Below are 24,887 nucleotides of genomic sequence, written 5' to 3'. Positions count from 1 at the left end.
AGGCTCTACTCTGAGCCTCTCCTGGAAGACTGAGCTTCTCATCTGATCTCGGGAAGAAATTATTTTTATCAAATATTTTTATTCATTGGCCTTTTTTTTAATGTCCAAAAGATTGTGAATCTCAGCAACCAAACATGAGAAGATCTCCAGGAGAGGTTTTATTAAAAAATAATCCTGGGATGTCAATTTTTAATATCTTATTTACTCTGTGTTAAAGCTGGCTCTTCCAGTTCCCGGCTCAGTTCCATGTTCCCTTTTTTTTAATTTTGAAATCACACATAAACACATAAACAAAGATGACGCAGCATTTCTCAACTCCAGCCAATACAAACTCGAGGTAAATAATCCTTGGTTTGTTTTTCAGCTACTTCAGAAAGTTTGGAGACTTTCTTTACGGTCTGAGCAGTAAACTGGACCATTGATGCTCCTGTGAGCTGGACTCGGTTCCAGGACTGACCAGAACATGAAGCGGACGCAAATGAAATAAATCATGTTGTGGTTTCTCTGTAAACCGTTACATAATCCAGTGGTTTCTGAGTCGACTCTGGATCCGTTTGACTCGGATCCGGACACGACACGAGCGACAGGAAGTTGTCGTGTGATCCGTGTGTTTGCTCAGTGGGCAGAGAGCGGGACCAGGGCAGGAAGCGGTCCTGGTTCCAGCGGCCAGAGGAAACACAGGAGCGACTAATTGATCCAGAGTCCGGCTGGCAGGACTTGAGAGGACTGAGTGGACACGGAGGGAGGACAGTGTTGACACGGCAGAAGGAGTTCCTTCACAGCGGCAGAGCAAACAGTGACTCATATTTCCGTGGCCGGACTTCACCCTTTGGATCTGGAAGCTTCCGGAGACACGCTTCACTGGAGATGTCCAGGTTCAGTCCTGACCTCGTTCAGCAGATGGACTTCTCTGAAGTCTGGGACCACACTGCCCTCTCGTGGACAAACTATGTTTCGTCTATTTACTGATTTTTGAAAACTTCGTTAGAAAGTATTATGGTTAATTGTTGGTGTTGTTTTTTTAATATTTGTCACTTAACTTGTTTACTTGTTATTCGTTTTAATGAAATGTTCAGGATTGTGTGGAAATAACATGATTATGAATAATATTATTTAAGATATTTAGAAAAGTATCATTGGCTTGTGTGGTTGTTGACTGTTGTAAAATAAACATCCTAATAATTAAATTGTCTTAACGATTTGAGATTCCTGACTATTTGGGAAGGTATTTATTTGATTCAAGGTCATGTGAGTTCAGCATTTTTCTGCAAAAAACATGAATTTATAAATATTATAGTGTGGGTTTACACTCTAAGGGTGTTTTCCTAATTTTAAAAAATGTCTTCTGTCTTTGACAGAGACCTTCATGAAGGTCAAGACACGTCTGGCATCGACCCTGATCCACCAGGAATGAACTTCTGGAGGTGTTTGAGGTACGTGAGTGAGTGAGTGAAGGAACGTTTGGTATACTTCGGCTCCTCCTTTTATCATTTGACCATTTGTCAAACACAAGGATACACGGATGGATAAAACTTTATTGATCTCCTGGGAAAGTTCCACTTACACACAGATCAATAAGAGAATGAATAAGAAAGAAATAAAAAATAATATAAGATTTAATAAAAACATAAAGTCTAAATTGTAAAAATTAAATCTAGAAATATAAAGATGAAGATGAAACAAAGACTTAAAGAAATATTGACACCACATTAATTGTATATGAATATATTTAAGCGTTTTTCTACTCAATGTTCTAGTCGTCATGAAGGTCCATTAATACCAACAATTGTGAACATGAGATAATCAATGTAAAAGAAAACCATTTCTAGACTGAGGCGACTATTATGGGATGCAGTGAAGAGGGTCACAGCTGAACAAAGAGATTCTCGGAGACAGAAACTGTATTTAAAATGTTTATTTTCGTGGACAAGTCGAAGGAGCATTAAATTAGTACAAAACTGAAAGGTGTCGCTTCCTTTAACAGTACAAAGTTGTTGTTTCTCTTCAGTCATGGCACAGAGTGATGTTTTGAGTTCTCCACAGTGTGAAGCGGAGCATGCTAAACAAAAACAGTCCAAACATCCTGAGTTACAAACAAGAACCAGATTGATCCGAGAGCGTGAAACCTGCTCGGCACGAGGCGGAGGCGAGTTCGTCCGGTCGAGTTCTTCTTCGACTGAGCCTCGGACACGAGAACACGTCGTGCGACGACAAGAATCCTCGGAGGAGTCGGGAGTGAACGTTTCCAGGGAGTTCTCTTGTAATCTTCTTTTAAACACACAGAGATAAGAACTAGTTGTGCTCATTTAAACCGTAGCGTGAAACTAAGAAAACATTAAACTAAACTTGTGCTACACGACCGTAGCTCACGAGTCGACCAGCACTGGGGTCACACGAGGTCGCATGCACCGTGACGAGGACACGGATCGTTGAGACGGGAACACTATTTAACAGTCGGAGTGCAGCAGCAGGTCGATGAAAGGTCACTGCCGGGTGGATTAAGACGCTGGACCGGGACGCTCTGATTGGCTGAAGACTCAGAGACGACTGGTCGGTCTCCAGCACGGGTGGACGTCAGCGAGAGTCAACAGGCCTCCTTGGTGGGACTTGGCAGCTTACACATCATGAGGATCTGGCGTAAGGCTTTCTGGACGTCCTCGTCCATCTGACCCTGAGAGAGGAGACACGGGTCAGACGCGGGTCAGAAATGGGTCAGACGTGGGTCAGAAACGGGTCAGACGCGGGTCAGACACAGGTCAGCTGCGACCAGAGGTGGATTGTTGAAGGACGTACCTGGACGGCGTAGAGAAGGTGCATCCTGTAGACGGACACGATCTCGTGATGCTGCTTCTTGGACTCCTGCAGGAGAAATAATATCATATTATTATTTATCTCGACTGTGAACGTCTCACTTGTCTCTTGTTCCTTCTCTAGAGCAGTCAGTGACTCTTGAACTCTGACACTCATTTAATGGTTGAATAATATTTACTATACTTGTGTATTAGAATCCCTTATTAGTGCCAGTTGAACAGTTGAATTTAACACCTTAAATGTTGCTTTTTCATTTAATCATTTAAATGTTCTTTTTAATATTTTCAAAATGTATTTTTTTCATTTAATATTCGAATTCCAATAACTAAAATATACATTTTGAAAAATTCGATATTTTTTCAATAGAAGCTGTTTGTATTCAATCTAAAATTATTGGTGCCACCAAACAAAACTGATTATCACGTTTAAAATGCTACATTTTTTATATCAGTTATGTCAAACATATTCAACTTTTAATATTATGTTTTCCTGGATCTTTTACTACATTTTCAATATCTGCAGTTAATTCATGTATGTTCAATTTATGTGGCTTTAAATTTAGGAAAAAACAAAAACTTTATATAATATTCAAACAACATTGCTAAACAATTCAGTCACTTGTTTCTACTAGTGAATCACACACACTCATGCATACACACACACAGTAACTCTTCTAGTAAGATTTGAAAAAAAGTTCCTAAAACTTGTGTGAACCAAAACCTAAAATACAAATCACTCTCCGACTCATTTTCTATCTCAACATGCTTGTTTTCCCACACAGCTCTTTGCCTCACTCCCTCCCAGTGAACTCATCGCTAGAGCCGTGTGTGATTAGTGGATTTTAACCATCATCATGTGCAGATGTCAGTGACAATATAAAGTCTAGTCTTGGAAACTTGATCCTGAAATAAACTGGCAGCCAGTGAAGAGTTTTAAGGATCTGTGGAAATGTGAGTTCTTCTACTAGAGCAGCTCAGAGTTTTATATCGACTGCAGGCGAGACAGATCCTTCTTGTTTAGACACCAAAATAAACTGTTACAATAGTCTAAACAAGAAGACACAAACGTATGGATTACAAGCTCCAGATCATGTTGTGACAACATTTTCCTGAGTTTAGAGATTTTTCTCAGTTGAAGGAAACGGTTAATTGAGTGTTGCACTTGAGACACGTCTTCATCAAACCCAACAGCAGCTCAGACAGTCTTACATTGAGCTGGTACTGCAGCTGCTTGACCTGCTGCTGCAGCGTCTCCAGCTGCTGGCTCTGCTGCTGCCTCTTGCTGGGCGAGGACGAGTACGAGAGCTGAGAGAGGCTGTTCAGGGCGTCCTTCAGCTTCCCCACCTCCCGGGACAGGTCGTCGATCTGGACACGAGATGATGAAGATGAAGATGATGAAGGCTCGACAAACTCTAGTCCTCGTCTCTCTCACCCTCTTGTTCTTCTCCCTCTCCGAGGCCACGTGGTTCTCCACCACCTGCTTCAGCTGACACACGGCGTCCTGCGACTCGGCCAGTCTGGAGGTCAGAGAGACGTTCTTGTCGTCCGTCGTCCTCGCCGCCTCCTGCAGGACGTCCAGCTCGGCCCGACTCTCGCGCGCCTGCGTGAGTGTTGGTCGGTCAGAAGGGGGCGCTGCCGGGACGTGGGCGTGTCTCACCTTCTGCCAGGCTCCTGCCGCCTCCAGAGCCATGTCGTCCTGCTTCCTCAGGGCCTCCTGGAGGAGCTGCGTCACGTGACTCACCTCGCCCTCCAGCTGCTGCTTCATGGTCACGTGATCGAGGCTGGAGACGACGTCCTCTGAGGCGACGCCACCCTGCGCCCTGAAATAACAGGATGTAGTCATCAGAGACAAACTTCCTCACAGTGAGCAGAAGTTTTTCAGTGCATCGCAATATTTACTGGTTGACTATTACCTTTCAAATGTTGAAACTTTAATTAAATTCTATAATTATGATGAGAAAGTTGGAAATAGTTTTTCACTGAATTCTTTGATTCAATAATTTGTATATTTAAAGCTTACTTTTTTATTATTTCATAAAAAAAAATCAATTCTTTTAGTTTTTTACACATAGTATAATTTTATGAACTCTATATTATTTAATGCATAGCCTTTAAAATCAATATTAAATGTTGGTATAATATAGTGTCACCAGACAATAGTGGATAAAACGAAATTTAATTTAGAAAATTAAAACATTAAACTCTGTCTGAAAAAATTATTAATTTAAATAATATAAATATTGTTCTAATTCAATTTAGAACAAATAAATGTAACCTTTTAATATACAAATGATTAAAAACTTGTTTTCAACATTTGAACAGTTCAACCTCTGGATCAATATTCACAGTGTTCTCCACACGAGTCCTCCATACCTGCTCTGCAGATCCTCCACCTGCAGACTCTTCTGCTGCAGCTGCTCCGTCAGAGCTTCTCTCTGCTGCTCCAGCTCCTTGATGGCGTTCCCCAGAGACGACATGACCTGCATGTGGTCGTCCAGGGCGATGCTGTTCTGGGCCTGAGCCTCGGCCTCCTGCCTGAGCCGGCAGACGTCGCGCTGGGCCGCCGAGTTCTTCTCCTCGGCCTGGACCAGCAGCTCCTGCAGCTCCTGCACTCGGAGCTTCAGGTCGGCCTGTTGCTCCGGAGACGGAGCTCTGGAGTCGAGCAGCTGCTTCTGCGCGGCGCTCAGCTGGTTCTTGGCTTCGCTGTAGGAGTGCGAGAGCTCCAGCAGGCGGCGCTGCAGCCCAGAGTTGACCTCCTGGAGTTCGCCCTTCATCTCCTCAAAGTCTTTGGCCGCGGCCTCCACGGGAACCGTTCCTCGCAGAGCTTCCTGCACACGTGAAGGACGGGTGAGACTGGACAAGGAGCTTTGACGTGAAGGTCGTACCTGCAGCATCCTGATCTCCTCCTGCGCCTCCTTCAACATCTCCTCCACCTGACGCGCCTCCTCCTTCAGCCGCCGCCGCTCCTCCTGCAGGAGTCTGATCTGCTGAGCCGCTCGCTCCTGCTCCGACACGTACTGGGCCAGCCGGGTCTTCAGCTGCTTCGCCTCCTCCTCCATGCCCTCCCTCTTCTCCTCCGCCAGCTCTCCTCCTTCTCTTCCTGTCAGCGCTCTCAACTCCTCCACCTCCTCCACCGCCTGGTGGTATCTCTCCTGCGTGTCCGTCAGTTTGGCCTGTAGGTCGGCTAGACTCTCCATCAACTCCTCCTCTCTTCCCTTCCCTCCTTCGTCCTCCCTCCCTCGCTCCGGTGTCAGCTGGGCCTGGAGTGTTCGGTTCTCCTTCCTGGACTCCAGCAGCTTCACCTGGACGTTCTCCAGCGTCTCCCTCAACAGCCGGATCTCCTCGCCGTCCCTCGCCTCTCCAGGCTCCTGACCCGAGCCGTGAGCTGCCAGCTTGATGGACGTCAGAGACTCTAACTCATCCTGGAGGAGAAGAAGAAAAGAATCCTTCAAGCTCTCGTTTCCATGAGTCTGCAGATGTTTGTGAGGTGAGGAGAAACGTTGAGAAGATCCAAAACAAAGTTAACTCTGAGTCAAACTCGTTTCCATGAGTCTGCAGGTGTTTGTGAGGTGAGAAGAAACGTTGAGAAGATCCAAAACAAAGTTAACTCTGAGTCAAAGTATAAGAGTGAGAGAAACTGATACATGACTTTTATACATGACTCGGTTTCTTTTGGATTTCAAATAATATTATATGTATATATATCGTTTATATTTCAATATTGTATGTTCAATTAAACTTTTTTTTCATTCAGGTGCAATGATTCACAGCATTTTAAAGCAAGTAATAATTAAATCCTGTGAGATTCCAGGTGCGACTGAGGACGAGAGGATACAGTCGACTTTTTTAAAGCTAATGTTTTGGTTCACATATATTTGGGTCTTTTACCACTTCTTTGATGCCGCTTTGGTTTATATATTTTTTGGTTTAATGTTTTGTGGATTTTTGTGTTGTTGGAATTTGTAACTTGTTTTTTTTCTCTCTCATCTTCACCTATAGATTCAGATCAAATCAAATACATATGAATTAAGATCATAACACAAAAAGGACAAACAAACACTTTAAAGCCAGAGACAGGTGGAGAAAAGGGAGAACCTGAGAGCAAGACCTTAGACCAGGACTAACCCACTCACTGCTGTGATCCGCAGCCATAAACAATAAAGTGTAAATCTGCTGAACTTCGGGAAACTTTCCCGTCACTGTTGCTTTTACCTTCAGACGAGAAGCTCCAGCTAAGATGCAACATGTACCTAAAACAGAAGATTTAACCACGAGTTGACACAAAAGTATCTACAGAGAGCAAATTACGGATGCATTCCCATGAGCCTCTTGTGTCACAATGTCCGCACCGTCAACAACAAATATATGGTAGGAAGACATTTAGCTGTTGCTATTTTAATTCATGAGTTTTACAAAAGTGGTAGTTAAAGAAAATTCTGATCCATTTGTATCACATTCAACAGGAAGTCGTAGCAGAGGTTGACAAGGCCAGTTGAACAGCCCTGAACGAGACCACGAGACCACGAGACCACTCATTGGATCTCTCCATCTATTCCATCCACGCTCATCCATTTGTTGTCTTTTTGTATTTTGTGTTCAATTAAACTTACATTTGTGTCATTTGTGACCTAAATTAACAACATTTACTTCTATTGTCTGAAAGTGTCCATCAGTTATTGATCAATGTCCAGATTTAAGTCCGTATTTCTGGAGTTAGATTTGTGTTACGAAGGTTCCTCGTCGTGTCTTATTAACATTATAGTTTTAACTCCGTAATGAAGTGACCGACCTTGAACATGCTGGTCAGTCGCTGGTTCTCCTGCATGAGTGCATTGATTTTAGCCTGCAGAGCAGTGTGTGTGTCTCCTTCTGGATCCACCTGTTCACACACACACACACACACACACACATGAAACACACAGTTCACGACCACTGGCTTCTCGACGAAAACACAACGAGTTGTGACACGTTCCTGCTCAGCTAGACCTCCAAGAATGTAGCTCAGCCCTGATGTCACTGTCGTCACACAGAACAAAACCAGCGCTGACACTCAAAACTCAAAGACCTCACACAAACAAAAACAATATCTATCTTTCCATCTATCCATCTATAGATATCTATAGATATGTATATATCTATATATCTATATCTAAAGAGTTCAAAGTCATCCGTGTCGTTTGTTATCTCCAGTCTCGCTCCGACTAAACCTCGGTGACATAATAACATCTGTTCCTGCCGTAGTAAAACCGTGTGGCGTCGCCGTGAGTCACCTGCAGGTCTCTCTCCGGACTCGTCACCGGCGGCTCCACCGTCTGTTTCACGTCCTCCACCGTCTCCAGCAACATGTTCCTCTCCTGGTTACCTTTCTCACACTCATCTCCCACCTCATCCTCCTGCTCGTAAGAGGGAGAGAGAGGGGAGGGTGAGGGAGGAAGGATGGGAGGTCACGAGAGGAAAGGGATGGTTTGCTAAACGTGACTCTTTTTTTAAATACTTCTCGGGGTTAAACACGAGCTTAAAGTAAACATCTGAGTTTTATATACTGTTTGGAAACTTTAACATGAATGCATGTTGTGTTAATGTTGAGGAGGACACACAAAAGTTTCAAAATAATTATAACATTGTATTATTTTAGTGTATTTTATTGTAGTATTCTATTTTTTCACACCCATCTGAATTAGTTATATAGTATATATTCTTATAAGAAATCTGTTTTTAATATCTTCAATTATGTATATTTTTATATTTGTTCCCATCTTTGTTATTATTATTATTATTTTTCTTCTAATAATGCTGAGAGCTATGTTTAATTTTATTTTTTGTGAGCGGCGATTACATTTTTTTTTTTAAATAAAGGTTGATTTGAGTCTCATTAGAGTTTCTAAATGTTTGACAATTAAATCTAAGCTGGATTTAAAAGTTCATTCTTCCTCACCTTGTAGTGGAAATGTTTGGGTGTTTCGCTCGTGTTGGACGACGGAGAACCAGTGGATTTAACAGCTGGAGAGTTTGGGCCTGAGCTCTGGAATGTTTGAAACAAAAAAAATCTGTCATGAGTGGGAATCAAACCTATGACACGACTGAAGGAAGGCAGCATGTGTGTGAGGGAGAGAGAAGTCAAAGTGTCATTAAAGGAGTGAACATGCGTTTACCTGCGGTGGGCTAATAGGAGGTGCAGGTGCTTTTCGTTTTTTAGGAGTGGTGATCCGCTCATCACTTAGTTTAGCTACTTGATCATGCTGAGGGCAGCAGGTCGAGTGGAGTTAGTGGAAGAAGAATCAAAAATCCAAGTTAGATTTGTCTGTTGAAACAACAGCTTGACTTCCTCTACAAGCAAAAATCAGCTCGAAATATACTAAAGATAATGTTTGCTGGTCAAAGGTCAGACGGAGGAGAAAGAAGGTTGAACTCACCACAGGACTCTTGGGAGATTTTGTACCTGAGGAACAAGAAACATGTTTTTGATTCAAGGATGGAGGATCAGATTATTAATGAACTGGTCTGATGGTCTGCAGAGACATAAGTTAGGGTAACTTTTACTCTGACCTCTTGTAGAGTTTGTATCTTTGCATCATAGGTCATCGTATTCACCGTCTTTAATTTCTCTCTTTCTATCTGCTCTTATCATCATCATCATCAACCCTCAATTGGTCTCGAGGGGTTCGAACCCCACACTTGACATTATCAGTTTATGTGGTTAAAACAGAGACATTATTGTCTTGTGGCTGCAACAAATAAAACATTTTTTTACCCTTTTTGTTCAATGTTTGTGCAGTATTGATACATTTATTCATTGGCCATAAAATACATTGTTTTGAGGAATGGTCTAAACAAGACATTATTTTTATTGTTACATAATTGACATGAGGAAGTTCAATTAAGAAGACTGTACTACCTCTGTGTTTGAAATATTTGTTGTCTGGAAAAGATATAACACACAAACCTGAATATCTATACAGTATACTTTATACAACAACTAATACAGACTTTAATTTTTTTAAGAAGATATCATTTTTGCTACTAATTTTTGTTGTGAAATGCTTTAAATGACTGAATAGATTTTAAATGAAAAAAAAAAACGTGTGTCTTTTTGGCAATTCAGTAAATTCATTCAGCCGAGTTAAATAAACACTCGATCTGGACTGAACTGACTAAATTTGAGTGGATATTTATTACCTGAGAGGAATACTTGTTCTAAATGAATCATTTAAAAATGAAAAATATCGGAAACTCGCTGAAAATGAATAAGTCAAACTCAAAGTCATCGATATGGATTTCTAAGTTGCGGTTCACAGCGGCGCCACCAGAGGGCGGCAGAGGCAAAGACGCCATTCTCAGCGGCTCACCTGAGCTCACGTGTCTGCTCAGCGCTGCGGCGAGGCTCGTGTTGACCTCTGCGTTTCCGCTCAGCTTGGAAAAGTGCAGAACATCGTGACCTTGCGTGTCCAGAGCCGTCAGGTCGGCCCCGCGCTCCACCAACGCGTCGATCACGGCGACGGAACCGCACTCGGCCGCCAGCATCAGGGCGGTTCTGGAACCAATAAACACACGTTAACAACCTACACACTAACAGAACGACGTGTGATCGTTCGCACACCTGCCGCTGTTGTCGGGAATGTTGATTTGGGAGCCGAGGTCCAGCAGAGCGGCGCACACGTCGGCGTGAGCGTGTTTGGCCGACAGCAGCAGCGGCGTGAGTCCGTCCTGCGGGACAAACGCATGATTCATTGACGTGACATCAGCGCTCGAACATGTGGACGGTGAGAGAATCATCACGTCTTCGTGAGGAACGTTCTCTCTGCAGACACACTCTGGGAAAATCCCAGCCATGATTCACGAGCGGGTCAGCAGACGTGACGGCTCTCACTCCACTGCGAACGCTCCGACATATTTGCTAAGGTACTGGAGCAACTCGACCCTTTGGTTGACCTTTGACACCCCCTGATCCGACCTCTGACTGAGGTGAAGCAGTGCATTCTGGGTGTGGCCATGGTGAAGAGTTTTTTCGGAGCTGGAGAAGAAGCTGTGTCACCAAAGTTCTGACCCGACCACAGAGAACGAGCTCAACTATGTTGTGGCTTCTGCGTAAGTATGTCGGAGCCCGGCGAGCGGCGACTGCAGGGGATTTACACAACCCTGAGACCACGTCTCGCATCCCATCATGCTTTGCTCCCGGGGAGAAACTATGTGTCAGCGTCGGAGCAGGAATTCTCGGGGGAAAGTGTCACCTGACTTCCTACATTTAGCTGCGCAGCTGAGCTCACGCATCAGGACACACTTTATTATTACCATGAACCGAGTGACCTTGACATCCCGCCACGACAACTTCAACTTCTGCTTCTTAGAGCACGTTTGTGTAGTTCTTTTTGTGTAGTTGTCGTGCTGCAGACGACGACAAACACTTGTGTATGAACGTTGTTAATCCAGCTCAACTGACGCTTCATGTGTGGAAAAGATTCAGGATCTTCCTGCTGCAGCTTCACAGGAAGAAAGTTGCAGGTTCAAATCCATCCTGAGGCATTTTTGACTGAACCTGTGTCCTCTCTGTGCTTGTGTGGGTTTCTTGCAGGCACTCTGGTTTCCTCCCACGGTCAAAAACGGTCAATTTAATGCTTAAAATATGCTGTAGTCTGAGCAACAAAAGTCAAAATAGAGAAATTATTAGGAATTTTCATCTTAAGTCAACTTGTTTTATTTCTTATTAATGTTGTTATCATTTCCAATTGTATGTAACCAGACACATGGTCATCAAAAAGCAATGAAAACAATTCCAATTAAAGTGAAATATAGACCATGATACAATAAATAGGTGATTATATTATGATCCATCTGGATCCACAAATATGTTGAAGGTTGTCACACTAGCTAAAGTGCAAGCTACTGCCACCTTCTGTCCTGTTCAAGGTATTGAACTGTTCAGATGCATGAATGTGGGGCAGAAGCTCCGTCTGAGGGTGAACTCAAAGGATAGATGAGAACCTTCCAGATGTTAGTCTTCTGGGTGGTTCACGTCAGATCAGGAGGTTGACGCTGAAAGGGAACAATCTGCCGACAGATGAAAACATCTGCAGCTGTGACTATTATGGAGGTTCAGTGAAGGAGAAGTCTTACTCTTGAGGTGCTGACCTGAAGATCTGATAATACCGAGTTCTTAAGACACCGAGAGTCTAGTTTCATTCTCTGTCAAATCAAATCAATCAAGAGACTAAAATCCTTTAGGCGTCAAAGTTGCAGGTCAAACGAAATGTATATTTATTGCAGCATTATTAATACTTTTATAATATAAGTTAATATAATTCTTGGAGGTTCAATATATCTTATCACTATGTTCGTCCTTTTATTCAGAGAAATGTTTCCCCTCAACATCAGTTTTGAAAGTCCTTGTATAATTGTTGACATTAATAATCTATATCATCTTATATTAAACACTGGCATCTCTATAGGTCAAGATATCAAAACAAACATTAAAGCAGCTCTGGGTATTTTTGGGTACCTTAATATTTTGTTACTAAAATATTTTCACAAAACTAGTTGAATGACTCATATACCGTGACTTGAGGTGTTTTGCGTGATTTTTACTTTAACTGTAAAAGTTCTTGGGGATGGTGTGAACCGGGACATGGCAACTTTTGCGACGTTTAGCAAGCGCTCATGGGAAATGTGGTCTCCAGTCGGGCTAAACACACCACTTTAGTCCACTGGAGTCGCTCGACTTAAAATCGCATAGAATCGCTTAAAGCTCAGGCCATGTGTTGGACACGTTTAATCTAGCAAGTATAATTTAAACCTTACACCTCAGAACCTTAATTTTTTCTTCTGTGGCGTCCCTCGAGGCTCTTTGCTTGGTCCCTTTAGCTTCACATCTGCATTAGAGTAACTATGGAAGATTTCGGTGTCATGAGGAAGAATTCAGGGGAAGACAATTACATACATTTGGAGTAGTGCTGTCGTGAAACTGTCATGTTTTTCTTTTTAATTATTTTAATAACTTAATATTTATAATTATAACATTTGATTATTATTTATATAATAGAACATTTTACATAGATAAATTATTGTCAGTTTTTTCTCATAACAGACAAATCCTGAATTATCTTCTCAGTTTTCTTGAAGAATGAATAGAAATATGAACGTTTAAGAAATGGACTTCCTTTGCCAACTTTTCACTCGAATACACACTAACACACAAACACACTAACACACACACACACACTAACACACACACACTAACACAGAGGAGGCCACAGGCATCGAGCGTCACAGCGATGGAGACCACATGTCTGCGGTTCAAGTTCTCGCAGTACGCTGACCCCACACACACACACACACACACACACACACACACACAAGCTTCGTCTGTCAGTTAATGAGCAAAGCATCGTCCAATTTGTTTTCTCTCCAGCTGACAACCTTCATATGACGAGGTTCGACTCCTCTGAACTTTAACTCCAAGACGTAGCTTGGGTTTGGAACACGACGAGACGAAGACGACGTGATCGCGGACATGTTTGTTCTGCCAGTAGCAAACCAGAAGCTACTCACTGCATCTTTGAGGTTGAGGGGAGTCTTGAGTTCACACAGGAGCTGCACCGTCTGGATCTTCCCAGCAGCCGCTGAGGAACAAACGTTAAACACACCAGGATGAGTCCATGAATCTTCGTTAAATCCTCCAAAATCCTTCGCAGCGGTCGTGGGAACGAAGATGCCCTGAGCTGAACTGACATGCCCACATGTGCCGGAAGACTTCTACCGTATAACTCGAAGAGATTAATCTTAATCTCAAAAGATATGTTCCCACGTCCTCCGACATGCAGGCTAATCTTCAGCAGCAGGAGGTCCACGAACTTAACCCTGCGAGCGCCGGAACACTCACCGGCGTGATGCAGCGCCGTCTTCCCCGAGGCGTCCACACAGTCCACGGGACATTTGCTCTGCAGAGGACGATCAAAGATTAGAGGAGAATCTAACGTGGTCAAGAGCTTGAACACAGGGTTGGATTGAAGCTGTGCAGCAGATTATAAACTAGTTACAATTACAGTGGAATATTACATTTGTAGAAGTTTGTTTGGACTTTTTCTCGTTTTAAGTTAAGTTTAATAGTTTTATTAAGTGTTTTTACAAGTATTTTTTTAAAACCGATAAATGTCAGGAGTCTTTTTTTTGTCCTTCGTTGTCAACCTTCAACTATTTTGGTGCATTTACCCGAACATTTATGTGCAAACATCATTGTTGCTGAAATAAACAAACAAACAAAGATGTTTTGAGCACTTCTGCTCTTACAGCGTTGCTTTTATCTAAAGCTTCGATTTAAATTAGACTCTTAAAAATGTATTAACTTGTTTAACAATATTAAATAAAAAGGGCTTATTGGAATTGGAACAGCTTCAACAAAACAAAAAATAAAAATCCAGTTTCTGTGTAAATATATCATTCAAAACTAAACAGAAATAAGAGGAACATTAATTTCATTAAAAACTTTCAAACCTGGATCAACTTTCTGCAGCAGTCCACGTGGTTGTTTTTGGCAGCGAGATGTAACGGACCTAAACCTGAGAGAAAGTGAAACGTTCTTCAACGAGCTCTTGTTTTATTCAAACAAAAGTAAAAAATAAAAGGTCAAAGTTCCTCGGACCTGCGGCGTCGGTGACGGACCAGTCGGCGGCGTGAGACAGCAGCGCGCACAGACACTCCAGCTGACCACGTGACGCAGCGACGTGAAGACTGTGGAGACACAAGTGCAGATGTGTTCAGAGATCTGACTGGAGACAAGATTCTTTAGAGATCCTCGTCGGATCTCAAACGTTCATACAAGAGTTGTGCGGTCGTAGAAAAAATGTCCAGAGATAAAGTCAGAGTCGCCTGCATAACTTTTGCTTCATCCTTTTTTTTCTTTATTTGCTTTGACAACAGAAGTATTTTGTGTTTTTTAAAAGCCTCACATGGCGCAGTGTGGCCTGATCCAAAACCTGTGGTCCTCACATAACACATGTAAGAGTTGAGCTGCAAGTTACCAGAATTATTGAATATAAGACCTTAAGTTTCTCTGCTGTTGAATAGATTGGTTTAGGTTGGTTGTTCAGTGTGTGTGTGTGTGTGTTTCTCTGCTCCCTCAGGAGTCATCACCATAGTGATCCTCTTTTGTGAAAAATAGTGAATCACAAAAGCAGAACCAGTGATTTTCCTGAGTCACTACAAGCCTGTGAACTCATGGATGGATGGAACTGTAGCTGAAATATTTGAGCTCTCTGTGGGACACATGTGGGTCGGTCGGTTCTGCACCAAACAAACGGCTCAAATGTTGATTCAAAGTTATCCAACATGTATTAATGACTCTTCAATGAGTGAAGGTTTTTATAGCGGATCAGAACTTCCTTGTCTCACTCTCGTGATCATTAACCTCATGTTTCTCTGAATCAATTTCTGTTCTTTTGTGTTTTCCTGAGAGAAAATTGAGGTTAAGTTTAGACTCAAAACACAAGTTTCCAGTGAATCCAAACGAGTAATATTTGCGGTACTGCTGCTGAAATTCTACCTTAGATCATCATCTTCTACAAAGGAGCTTATTTAACTCAATTCATCACATTAAATACTTTCATACTCAAAACAATAACAACACATATTGTCGTGTGTGTAACATGGAAGTTGATTAATTTAACTGATTCTATTTTATGTTGTTTTTTTAAATAATATAGTGTAATGAATAAAAAACACTTTTAGACGTTACATTAATGTTTCTCGTCAATATTAAGTCAGTCTAGCAAAAATGTTACACACCTGAATAACAGTACTTTGCTGTACAAATCGCTTCTTGTTAGTGAAGAAGCCAGTTTGTTAATTTTGCGTTGCTCCGTTCAAGATAAAGTGTTGTGTTGACTTCTGAACAACACTTTTGTTCCTGCTCATGTGATCAATTAATTGTACACAATTTAAACAAGGAGATTGATTTGAATGATGTGTGTTTACATGTGCAAACAGGAGAGTCGTGTCAACACACCTTCTTAAGAAGCTCAATCCTACATGTTCAAGTCTGTACTGACGTCACACACTCGTACTCTGTGGTTTGATAATAGTAGCACTTGTGGCGTCAGATCCCTTAAGAGGTTCTATTAGATTCATTGACAGTTTTACTAGTCGTTCCAGTAAAATCCACGACTTGTTATTTTGTCTACGTCACTATTAGCTCATCTTTACGTGGACGCCTCGCCCTGAGGTCGATTTAGGCTTCGACAGTCGTTCTTTGTCAGCCGTCGGGGGAACAATAGTGAGGAACGCTCACGCTGATTTGCCCTCGCTGTCCAGCTTCACGGCGCTGGCGCCTTTCTTGGCCAGCAGCGACGCCAACTTGTCCACCTCGCCATGTTCCACGGCGGCGAGCAGGCGCTCGTCATTCTTGTTCCACTCGTTGACCTTTAGGGGAGAAAAGAGAAAAGTCGTTAACAGCCGCGACTGTTCAGCAGTCTGTTCCAGAAACCAAATCTCTTAATGACACAAACACACACAAGTCAGACTTTTCACACAATAAACTTAGTTTATATGTTTAATGTGTTCAGAAAATAACGTTAACAAATGAAATGTATATTAATTGAACTATTATTATGTCAAATTTTAACCATATGAATACTTTATTACATTTTTTCTTTCTAATAATTCAGATAGAACTTCCTAAAAAATGATTAAACAAGAAATGTTTGCCTTAAAGTTGAATAACTTTAAATATATTCCTTCTGATTTGGTCAATTTCTGGCGGTAATAATGTATCAGACTCTACTCATGATCCTACTGAAAGGTTAAATCCATTTCTGGACTAAACTGGATCCACATCCCGTCAGCAGAATCCTATTAGTTCAGTACTAGATCTGACCCGATGCTCCACTGACCTACACGTGATAGGTCACTGTAAATACTTATGCCGCGGAACTGTAAGCTATTTCAGGAAGAAACGCACCGACGTAGCAGTACTGGTGTAAATAGCTCGAGGGGCAAATTCCCAAATGCATTGGCTGCGAGTCAAACTGCAGCGCTGGTGGAAAACTGCTGGCTGAGAAGAAGAAAGTGTCAGAGAAGCAGCTTCAATGACCACCAGCTCCTCTGGCAGAAACTCCAGCGTCATTAAGAACGAGAAAAAAAAGAACTCGGAAGATCATTTCATTGTCGGTTTCCCGAAGGGTTGATGCTCGTCCAGAGAATGTTGCACAAACATTTCACTTGGTTGCTCTGATCACACTTCAAAGATGGAGTTGAGAAGGTGCAGGAAGATGAGAAGGTTCTCCGACCAGCTGGAAATGATGGAGTGTTTACTGAATCTAACAACTGAGCAATGAGAGTCATGTGGACGCGATCCACCAGAGGCTGAATCATGCAGCTGTTCCAACGCAAGAGCCATAAAAAAAATTAAATATACATTTACATAAAATCCTTTGATTACACATAAAGCCGACACAAATATTTGTAAAAGGATTCAACTGTAAGATTTAATCTGAGAATGTCAAGTACATATTTAAAATTGTGAAAAATAAAGAGATTTAACATTTACTCAAGCTTTTGAAGTCAAGATCTTACGAGTTTTTTGATAATAAAGTAATGATAATAAAGTAACAATAATAATGTCTGTCTGTCTGTCTAAATTCAACACTAATTCCTTAATACTGGTATGTTTTTTCCTCTCTTTTGGTGAGGAGTTGACAATTTCAAATAGTTGAAAATATTGAAGGTTTTAGTCATCACCCAGGATCTAGATCAGAGGTTCCAAAACTTCAACATGTTAAGGTCCGACAAACACCATTAGTCTATATTTGCAAAACACAGCAAATGCTACTAAAATATTTGAAGAAACATCACTTTTCAATATGTATTATTTGTTAAGCATTTCAGGCAATCCTGGCCATTCTTCTGTTTGACTGTTGGTTCCACTCCTTTTGCCCTGTCAATCTCCTGCTCACTAGCTAGCTACAAGCTAATTGGTAACAGGCCAGGTTGACACAGAATGGTGGTGTGTTTAGATACAACCAGAAACATAAAAATCCAAAGATCAAGGTAGTCTGCGTGTTGTATGTTCTTAGCAAATGGTTAAAAATATTTTCATGATACTATATAATATTTTGTTAAATTCCATTCCTCCCTTCCAATTTTCTGAAGCGCCCCCTGGCGGCCCCATATTTGAAACACTGATCAAGTGCATTTGTGTATCATAATAAAAGTTATAACAAAAAATCTAACACATTTTTTTGCAGGTATAAAAATTGCAAAGCAGGTAAAACAATTTTGTGATTATTTCCATGAATGAGCAGCACATTTTAAAAAACGTAGTATTTGTCGATCGTCTTATAACCCTTTGGTACTTTCTCAGAAGCCATCAACTCATCACATGCAGAACCACCAAGAACACCAGGACTCAGGTCGGCCCTAAAGCAGTTCTGTCTTCCTGCTGCGAGTTGCTGTTGTTCACACATACAATTAAAGTCTGAAGTCTTGTAAAAAGTTTATGTTGGAAATTACTCAATGACCTACAAAAACGGTAGTAATTAAGCCTTGTTTCCACCGAGAACCTGAACACAACCTCACAAATAACTATTGCTTACTTACGCCGTTTATAGTTCCCTGGAACATCTATAAAAAATGTATTTTATCTTGTCAAAATGAAGTTCCAAGTGAAAGTACACAAAGAGCAGGTGTTCAGGAGAAGAAGAAGAATGCTCTCCGGTATCTACTCTTGTTTGTTTTGACTTTTTATTATTGTTTGTTTTCAACAGCAGTGAAAGAGAGATCTTGCTGTTAGGTTTCCACAGACGTGACCACGTTATCGTCCCATTTTCATGCCGTCACATGTCTGATCCTGGGAGTTTTCTTTAACCGCTGAAACTATACAGTTATTAACAACAAAATGTGCTTTTGTCTGCGGGAGCACAAACACAGCTGGTCTGGTCTGTGACAGTAGACTGGAGCACTAAGACTGTCCATTTAGCTTGTTCTCCGGCGGCTTAACAGCAGATCAATCTTCCCCACCCCCGCTCCACATTTTTATCCAGATCAGTCATGAAATGGTCAGAAAATCCTTGAACGCACTCAGAGCCATCATTGTACACACGGATCTAAGCCTAGAATATTCTGTGAGTCTTAAAGACTAGGATTTATAAAGAAACTACCAGAAGAGAGAATATTAATAATATAAAAGAAGATAAGCACTTACTTCTCATTTGACCTTTTAAAACGACTAAATATAAATATGAATCCATTTAATGAAACAATTACATGATTCAAAGGTTGCTAATATTAACTATTTTACTCTAACTTTCTGACGTAGCAGTCTTCATGAAGTATTCATACATTATATACCATGTTTTTTTAACAACATTAACCTGTAAATATCGCAGAAGGAACCTAACCCCGAGCACCTGACGCCCACAAATCAAATATGGAAGTTAAATCAGGATCTACGGAGCTACTTCAGACCCTACATGGTTTTAAATCTCCTGTGAGGGGAAAAAAAATCATTTTCTTTGAAAGAATCTCTTTCAAGGCTGCCAAGTGTTGGCCTCCCGCCACTAGAGAGCAGCGTTTTGAAATTACAAAAGGTCAACAATTCATTGTAAAATGAATAAACAAACTGTTGCAGATGGAACGTGGCTTTAGAAAACAGTCGTTGGCAAAAAGTTAAACTTCATTCAATCAAACTATGGCACTGTAATGAATTGTGTTGAAATGGAAGCATTTGTTGTAAGTATGAGTTCCTTGTGATTGACTCAGATCAGGTTTTTCATTGCTCATATGACTGCTGCCATGGAAATGAGTTTGCCTTGAAGGCGATCTGATAGAAGGAAATACAAGGGAGAGGCCTTTATAAAACTTGAATAACAAAACATTTCAAAACACTGAGCTTCAGAATATGAATTGTATATTGTGTTCAAGATGCTGAAGAAAGTTGTTTTTGTATGAGGTTAACATTTAAACTTGAGCTCACAAGTAAGAATTCTTCTGTTCTATCCTACAGAAGAGAAGATCTGAAGAGTCCATACGTCCACTTCTGTTTAACTTCAGATTCGCTAGCGCTGTCGTAGCCTGTCAATCAAGGAACCGTAGAACATAAAAGGCTTGCTCACTTCTGTCTTTTATCAAAATTTTTGTTCACCCCATTTGAACCTGTCGGTCAGATACTTGAGGAAAACCTTTCTCAAACATTACACATTTGCCTTCTTATGATGCCATATTGTTTGGCTTGGCTACATGTCACATGGGGTGTGTATTGGAAAGAATCTGGCGATATGATACGAATCATGATACAGAGGCAGAGATACAATCTGTTGCGACATATTGTGATAGGATTTGCCCAAAGTCTTAACTGCTTTTATTTGTTCTGGGACCTAAATATGTCCAAACATCAGCTTTAAAAGCTGGAGTCGACTGTATCCTCTCGTCCTCAGTCATCGCTAGGATCTAGAATGACTGCGGACTAGTGGACATAAGTTTAATTGCAACACAATAATGAACGCTTCGAATATTTGCGTGTTAATTGTGAATAAATACTCTATACACAAATTACTGAAATATAAAGCATACAATAAATATGATGGTGACATGAAAGCCAGAAGAAATATACTTTTTTGGTATTATTTTGATTGTTTAGGTGCTTTGTGACCCTGGTCTGGAAAAGCGCTATACAAATATTACTTACTTACTTACTCTAATACGTCACATATTGTGTTATCTTTCACGGCGGTGGTCAAAGCGTTTGAAATTCAGAACTGCATATACGTTTGGAAGAAGCCGAAATAAACGTAGTTGCTCCACAAACACCTTCCAAAGCCATTCACAGAAATCATGTCAGTTCTGTGCCGAGCAGTGAGAGTAATGTCCGCTGTGATGCTAATCGACTGAACACAATTGACGGCCTGTCGCTGCAGAACCACACCAACATAATGGACAGGTTGAAGTGGAGCGGAATGCAATGCTGCACTCTGGGCCACGGATGCAGGGATGCAGCATTTACCCCAGGAGCGGGCCAGAGTAATCAGACTAGAGCAAAAGTTGTATGAGTTTATACTAAGATGATATATTACCATCTTCCTCACATACTTCTTGTCTTCTTCTGCCAGCAGATCATTTTGCAAGAGTAGACCAGAGGCACGAGCCAATCTCATGCTCCGATTGTCAGCAGGAAGTAAAAGTGTTGTCGACCAAAGTAAGTTCCAAGACTGGTGAGTAGTTTTCCTTTACTTGTTTTTAGAGATACTTTTCTCTTCCATTCAAATATAAAAAGGTAAATATGCAAACGCTGACTCTGAACCTCACCACTAACAATCCTCTTTTCTTAAAGCAACAGTCGGAGCTGCAAGAGCAGTTATTTTGGCAGCTTGAGCAATAATTCAATAATATTCTCTAATTATATTGTACCTCAAGTGTGGTGAGATAATAACAGACGTCTCTACGTGTACTTGGTTGAGCTCAAAAATCCCAAATGGGTCAGAAGATTTGGACCAATCACAGGCCTGCTCATCAAAGGGGAAGTGGCTAGAGGGACCTGCATCATTTGGGTGAGAGTCATTGTGATTTTTAAAATCTTGCATACTGCAGCTTTAATTTGGTTGACTCTTCACACTATTGCAATCTTGTTATCTTAATGCCCAACAGAACCGCATAATCCCTAACAAGTAGGGGTATTAGAAAATATCGATATGGCGTAATATACCGCTATTTTTTCTCAACGAAACTGTATCAATATGACAGCACTGTATTGTTTTTTTTTAATTCAAATTATGTCTTACCATAGTTATTTTAGAGTTTACAGATTAATAAAGTGTCTGTAAAATAAAATAATTCTACATTTATTTATTTTTTGAACATGCAAATATTTACGCTTTCTCATTTTTGTGTTGCAATTCAACTTTTTTCGGCTAGATGGCAGCAGTCATTACATCCTCACAAGCTATAGGTACATTGAGGACCTTGGTAATGACTGAGAATGAGAGGATGCAGTCGACTCCAGCAGCTTTTGAAGCTGATGTTTGGAAATATTTAGGTTTGAAAACAAATAAAAGCAGTTAAGGCTCATGTGGACTGTAACACCAGAGGAAAGTACTCGGACCATACTACAAATATACCCTTGTTCCTGGAGTATCGCAAAATATCACAATGAATTGTATTGTTGGCTCTGTATGGTGATGCGTATCATATCTCCAGATTCTTGCACAAAACACACATCTATTAACAAGCATTTCCTTTTGCTCATGCCAAGAAATTGTCCAGAAGTCCTTCAAAAACTGTCTTCACTTCAGGAAGACTTTCTTGTAGCTATCAACAGCAGATACGTTTGTGTTTTCCGTGGTCATTTGATGGCTTTAAAACGGACACTGAGATCAAACTGTTGCACTTAAGGAAATGTCTGGTGAAGTTCGATGACAATGATGTCATAACCGGTGACACCATTGTCATTGAATGTGTGTGACCAGACGGAGACACTTGTGCTGCACTAACCTAACTTCCTTTGCTGGAGGAAAAGTGTCTACAGAGAGATCAGGGTGTGGACAGAAGTCATCGTTGCCCGTCTTGCTCTACAATGACAATTACTACGCAAAAAGAACGGCTGATAACACTAAGTGTTTCCTGTTTGTCAAGGCAGGGGAAAACAAATGTTCTAGGCAGCGACGTCCAGGAAGCAACAATGGGATCCTTGATGTTAAAAATGTTTATTTCTGTTAATGACACTGTCATCAAAGTGCAATTCTCTCAATATAAATCTCGAAATCCTGAGGAGCCACTTCAAACGCGGACCTGTACCACAAGTTTGGATAGAACTGCCAAGGAAACGGACATTCTCAAGTGATTGCTAACGTTTGTTAGCCTAATGGTTTCTACGTAAACAGTGTACCTTCTTTGTTTATTGGAAACTTCTCAGTAACCTAAATGTTGAATCGCCATTCGCGTGTTTGCAAAGCCTCGGCCATTTTGTTTTCCCTGCGGACTAAAGAAACATTGATGTTTATCTGCAGATCAAGGTGCTTGTTTGATTCTCAACATGTTTATTCTGCCTTTACAAGATTATCCAACTGTTTTGTTTTTACTTCAACGTTGCATGGATGGCGCTATTTAACAAACCGCAGAGTAATTCAACAAATCCAATCGTGAACTCAGCCGACACTAAAATAAAAAATACGTTGATTTAAGCAAATACGCGATTGTTGGTGCCAGGAAATCGAAGGATTAGACAATTTGGGGCCAAACATGCTGCACATATCCAGAACTAATTCCAAAGAAATCCAGCTATTAAAGCCAGATGCTTGGACTCACATTAAGGCTCCAATGAATGTCAAACAACACTTCTCATCCACAAAGGCTCAAAAGATGAATATGCCTTTTTACATTATTCAAATTAAAAAAATAACAAGTTCGGACAAGCTCAATAACCAGGATGTGAATGAAAGCATGAAGTCGGAAATCGACTTTATAAATGAGTTTGACTTTTCGATTAACATGATAGATCACACATTGGGTTTCTTATCAAGCTTCAAATACTTGCCTAGAAGGAGGTCTGCATTAAGTCTCATAGATTTATCATATTTGTGGCCTGATGAGCTTGTATTTAAGTTAACTAACCTTGTTGACTTGTGGTTTGATGAAATGTATATCTCCATGTTATGTCTAAATATAAAACTACACCTATTGTAACATAATCCATCAAGATATCCTCTTTTTCTTATCTATGTGCTACATTATAGACAACTTAAGATACAACTTTTATGCTTTTAAGGGTTCATTTTGACAAAAGTATTGACAGATTGTCAGAAGACATACAAAACAGGTTAAAGGCTCTTGTGTTGTGGCTCTTCCTGGTTAGTGGAGAAAAAAATGTCTCTCAGTATATGAAAACACTGTCTCTAACCCACGGTTGTAAATCTGTTTGGTGGTCACGAGGAAACTCACAGACTCTCCGAGCCGGTTTACCTGGTGCAGTTTAAGAACATTGTTAAACTATTAGTTAGAAAGTTCTACTGCAAGAGTCAGAATTTTCAAAATTCAACCGATCATGGAAGCAAATAATAAGAGAAGAAAGTCAAAATGTTACAAATGGATGCTCTAATAGTTATGTAGTAATATATATATATATATATATATATATATATATATAAATATATATATATATATATATATCACCATAATGCTGTTATTTTCTCTATTAACCTTTGCTAATTGAACTAAAAGAAAAATAATTTTGACATTTTATGTCTCATGACCATTTTTATGTTCCAAAATTTACCATCAATAGCTGAGCTTGCGATATTTAAGTCACAACCAGAACTAACCAGGACAAGTTTTATCTAACACGTCTAACACTCACCGCCGTTTACTTTGAAAAAAAAATTGAATTTGTTGGTTCCGTGTCATTCCTCTTGTAAACAAAATTCTAGATTTCATGTTTAGCTCATTATCCAAATTTCTTTTTCAGATGGTGCCAAGTTGAGTAATCCATGGCAGAATACGTTCTCATGAGAGCAACCATCTGCTCTCTGTTTAACAAGCCCAGCGTCTGCTAACTATCTGATTCTGGGTTTCGCTTTCCCACTCAAGTCAACTGAAGTGTTGTATGTGCTCTTGTATTTACGTCTGCATGAAGTACAAAGCTGTTTAATCTGGGAGAAAGGAAGTATTGTTTGAGGACATTTGAGCATCTGCTTTGTTGCAGATAAGAGGTTTAACCGAACAGTCCTTCAGATGAAAGGCCAGAGATACTGTAGATTGTCGATCTCTTTCCTGAACTCCTTCTTTTTCCTGTCCTCTTAGGACGTTGGTATTTTCAGCCACCCTCTTCTACTTCCTGTCTCTCTTCTTTGAGTTTTCTTCTTTTCAATTTGTAATTATAAAATCCTTCCCAGTATTCCCCTCTCAAGTCACAACTCTCTGACAATTGAATCACTTCTTAAAAAAACGTAGAAACATGCATCGACAAACTCAGCATCCAGGACTCAAGACTCAAGACTGACTCAAATACACAGTAGTGAAAATTCTTTATCGAGGGATTTTACCTCCGTAATCTAACAGAAGGAAAAGAGGGAAAGAGATAACAGCAGCACGAGCAGGAGTTTAAAA

The 24,887-nt window shown here is 40.7% G+C and overlaps 1 protein-coding gene across 3 annotated transcripts in view; it reads right to left on the bottom strand.

Moving 5' to 3' along the window:
• Positions 1 to 1,900: 1,900 nt before the first annotated feature.
• The window catches only part of rai14 (retinoic acid induced 14), a 35,635-nt gene continuing 12,648 nt past the window's right edge, over positions 1,901 to 24,887 (bottom strand). Inside the window, exons 3-21 of one of the 3 annotated variants that reach the window (XM_087791264.1) lie at positions 16,087 to 16,217; positions 14,443 to 14,531; positions 14,295 to 14,359; positions 13,684 to 13,741; positions 13,353 to 13,423; positions 10,408 to 10,514; positions 10,157 to 10,341; positions 9,224 to 9,249; positions 8,963 to 9,049; positions 8,746 to 8,832; positions 8,081 to 8,203; positions 7,600 to 7,689; positions 5,696 to 6,232; positions 5,184 to 5,638; positions 4,468 to 4,630; positions 4,243 to 4,410; positions 4,020 to 4,175; positions 2,794 to 2,859; positions 1,901 to 2,671 (exon numbers count right to left, since the gene is read on the bottom strand). In XM_087791264.1, the coding sequence (XP_087647390.1) occupies positions 2,585 to 2,671; positions 2,794 to 2,859; positions 4,020 to 4,175; positions 4,243 to 4,410; positions 4,468 to 4,630; positions 5,184 to 5,638; positions 5,696 to 6,232; positions 7,600 to 7,689; positions 8,081 to 8,203; positions 8,746 to 8,832; positions 8,963 to 9,049; positions 9,224 to 9,249; positions 10,157 to 10,341; positions 10,408 to 10,514; positions 13,353 to 13,423; positions 13,684 to 13,741; positions 14,295 to 14,359; positions 14,443 to 14,531; positions 16,087 to 16,217 (2,751 nt within the window). In that variant the 3' untranslated portion in view covers positions 1,901 to 2,584. The remainder of the gene's footprint in view (positions 2,672 to 2,793; positions 2,860 to 4,019; positions 4,176 to 4,242; positions 4,411 to 4,467; positions 4,631 to 5,183; positions 5,639 to 5,695; positions 6,233 to 7,599; positions 7,690 to 8,080; positions 8,204 to 8,745; positions 8,833 to 8,962; positions 9,050 to 9,223; positions 9,250 to 10,156; positions 10,342 to 10,407; positions 10,515 to 13,352; positions 13,424 to 13,683; positions 13,742 to 14,294; positions 14,360 to 14,442; positions 14,532 to 16,086; positions 16,218 to 24,887) is intronic. The other 2 variants (XM_087791266.1, XM_087791265.1) reach the window with 2 other exon arrangements.

Source organism: Callionymus lyra, chromosome 5 (genome assembly GCF_982586985.1).
Source record: "Callionymus lyra chromosome 5, fCalLyr1.hap1.1, whole genome shotgun sequence".
Taxonomy (NCBI): domain Eukaryota; kingdom Metazoa; phylum Chordata; class Actinopteri; order Syngnathiformes; family Callionymidae; genus Callionymus; species Callionymus lyra.
This window is presented reverse-complemented; position numbering and strand designations above follow the sequence as displayed.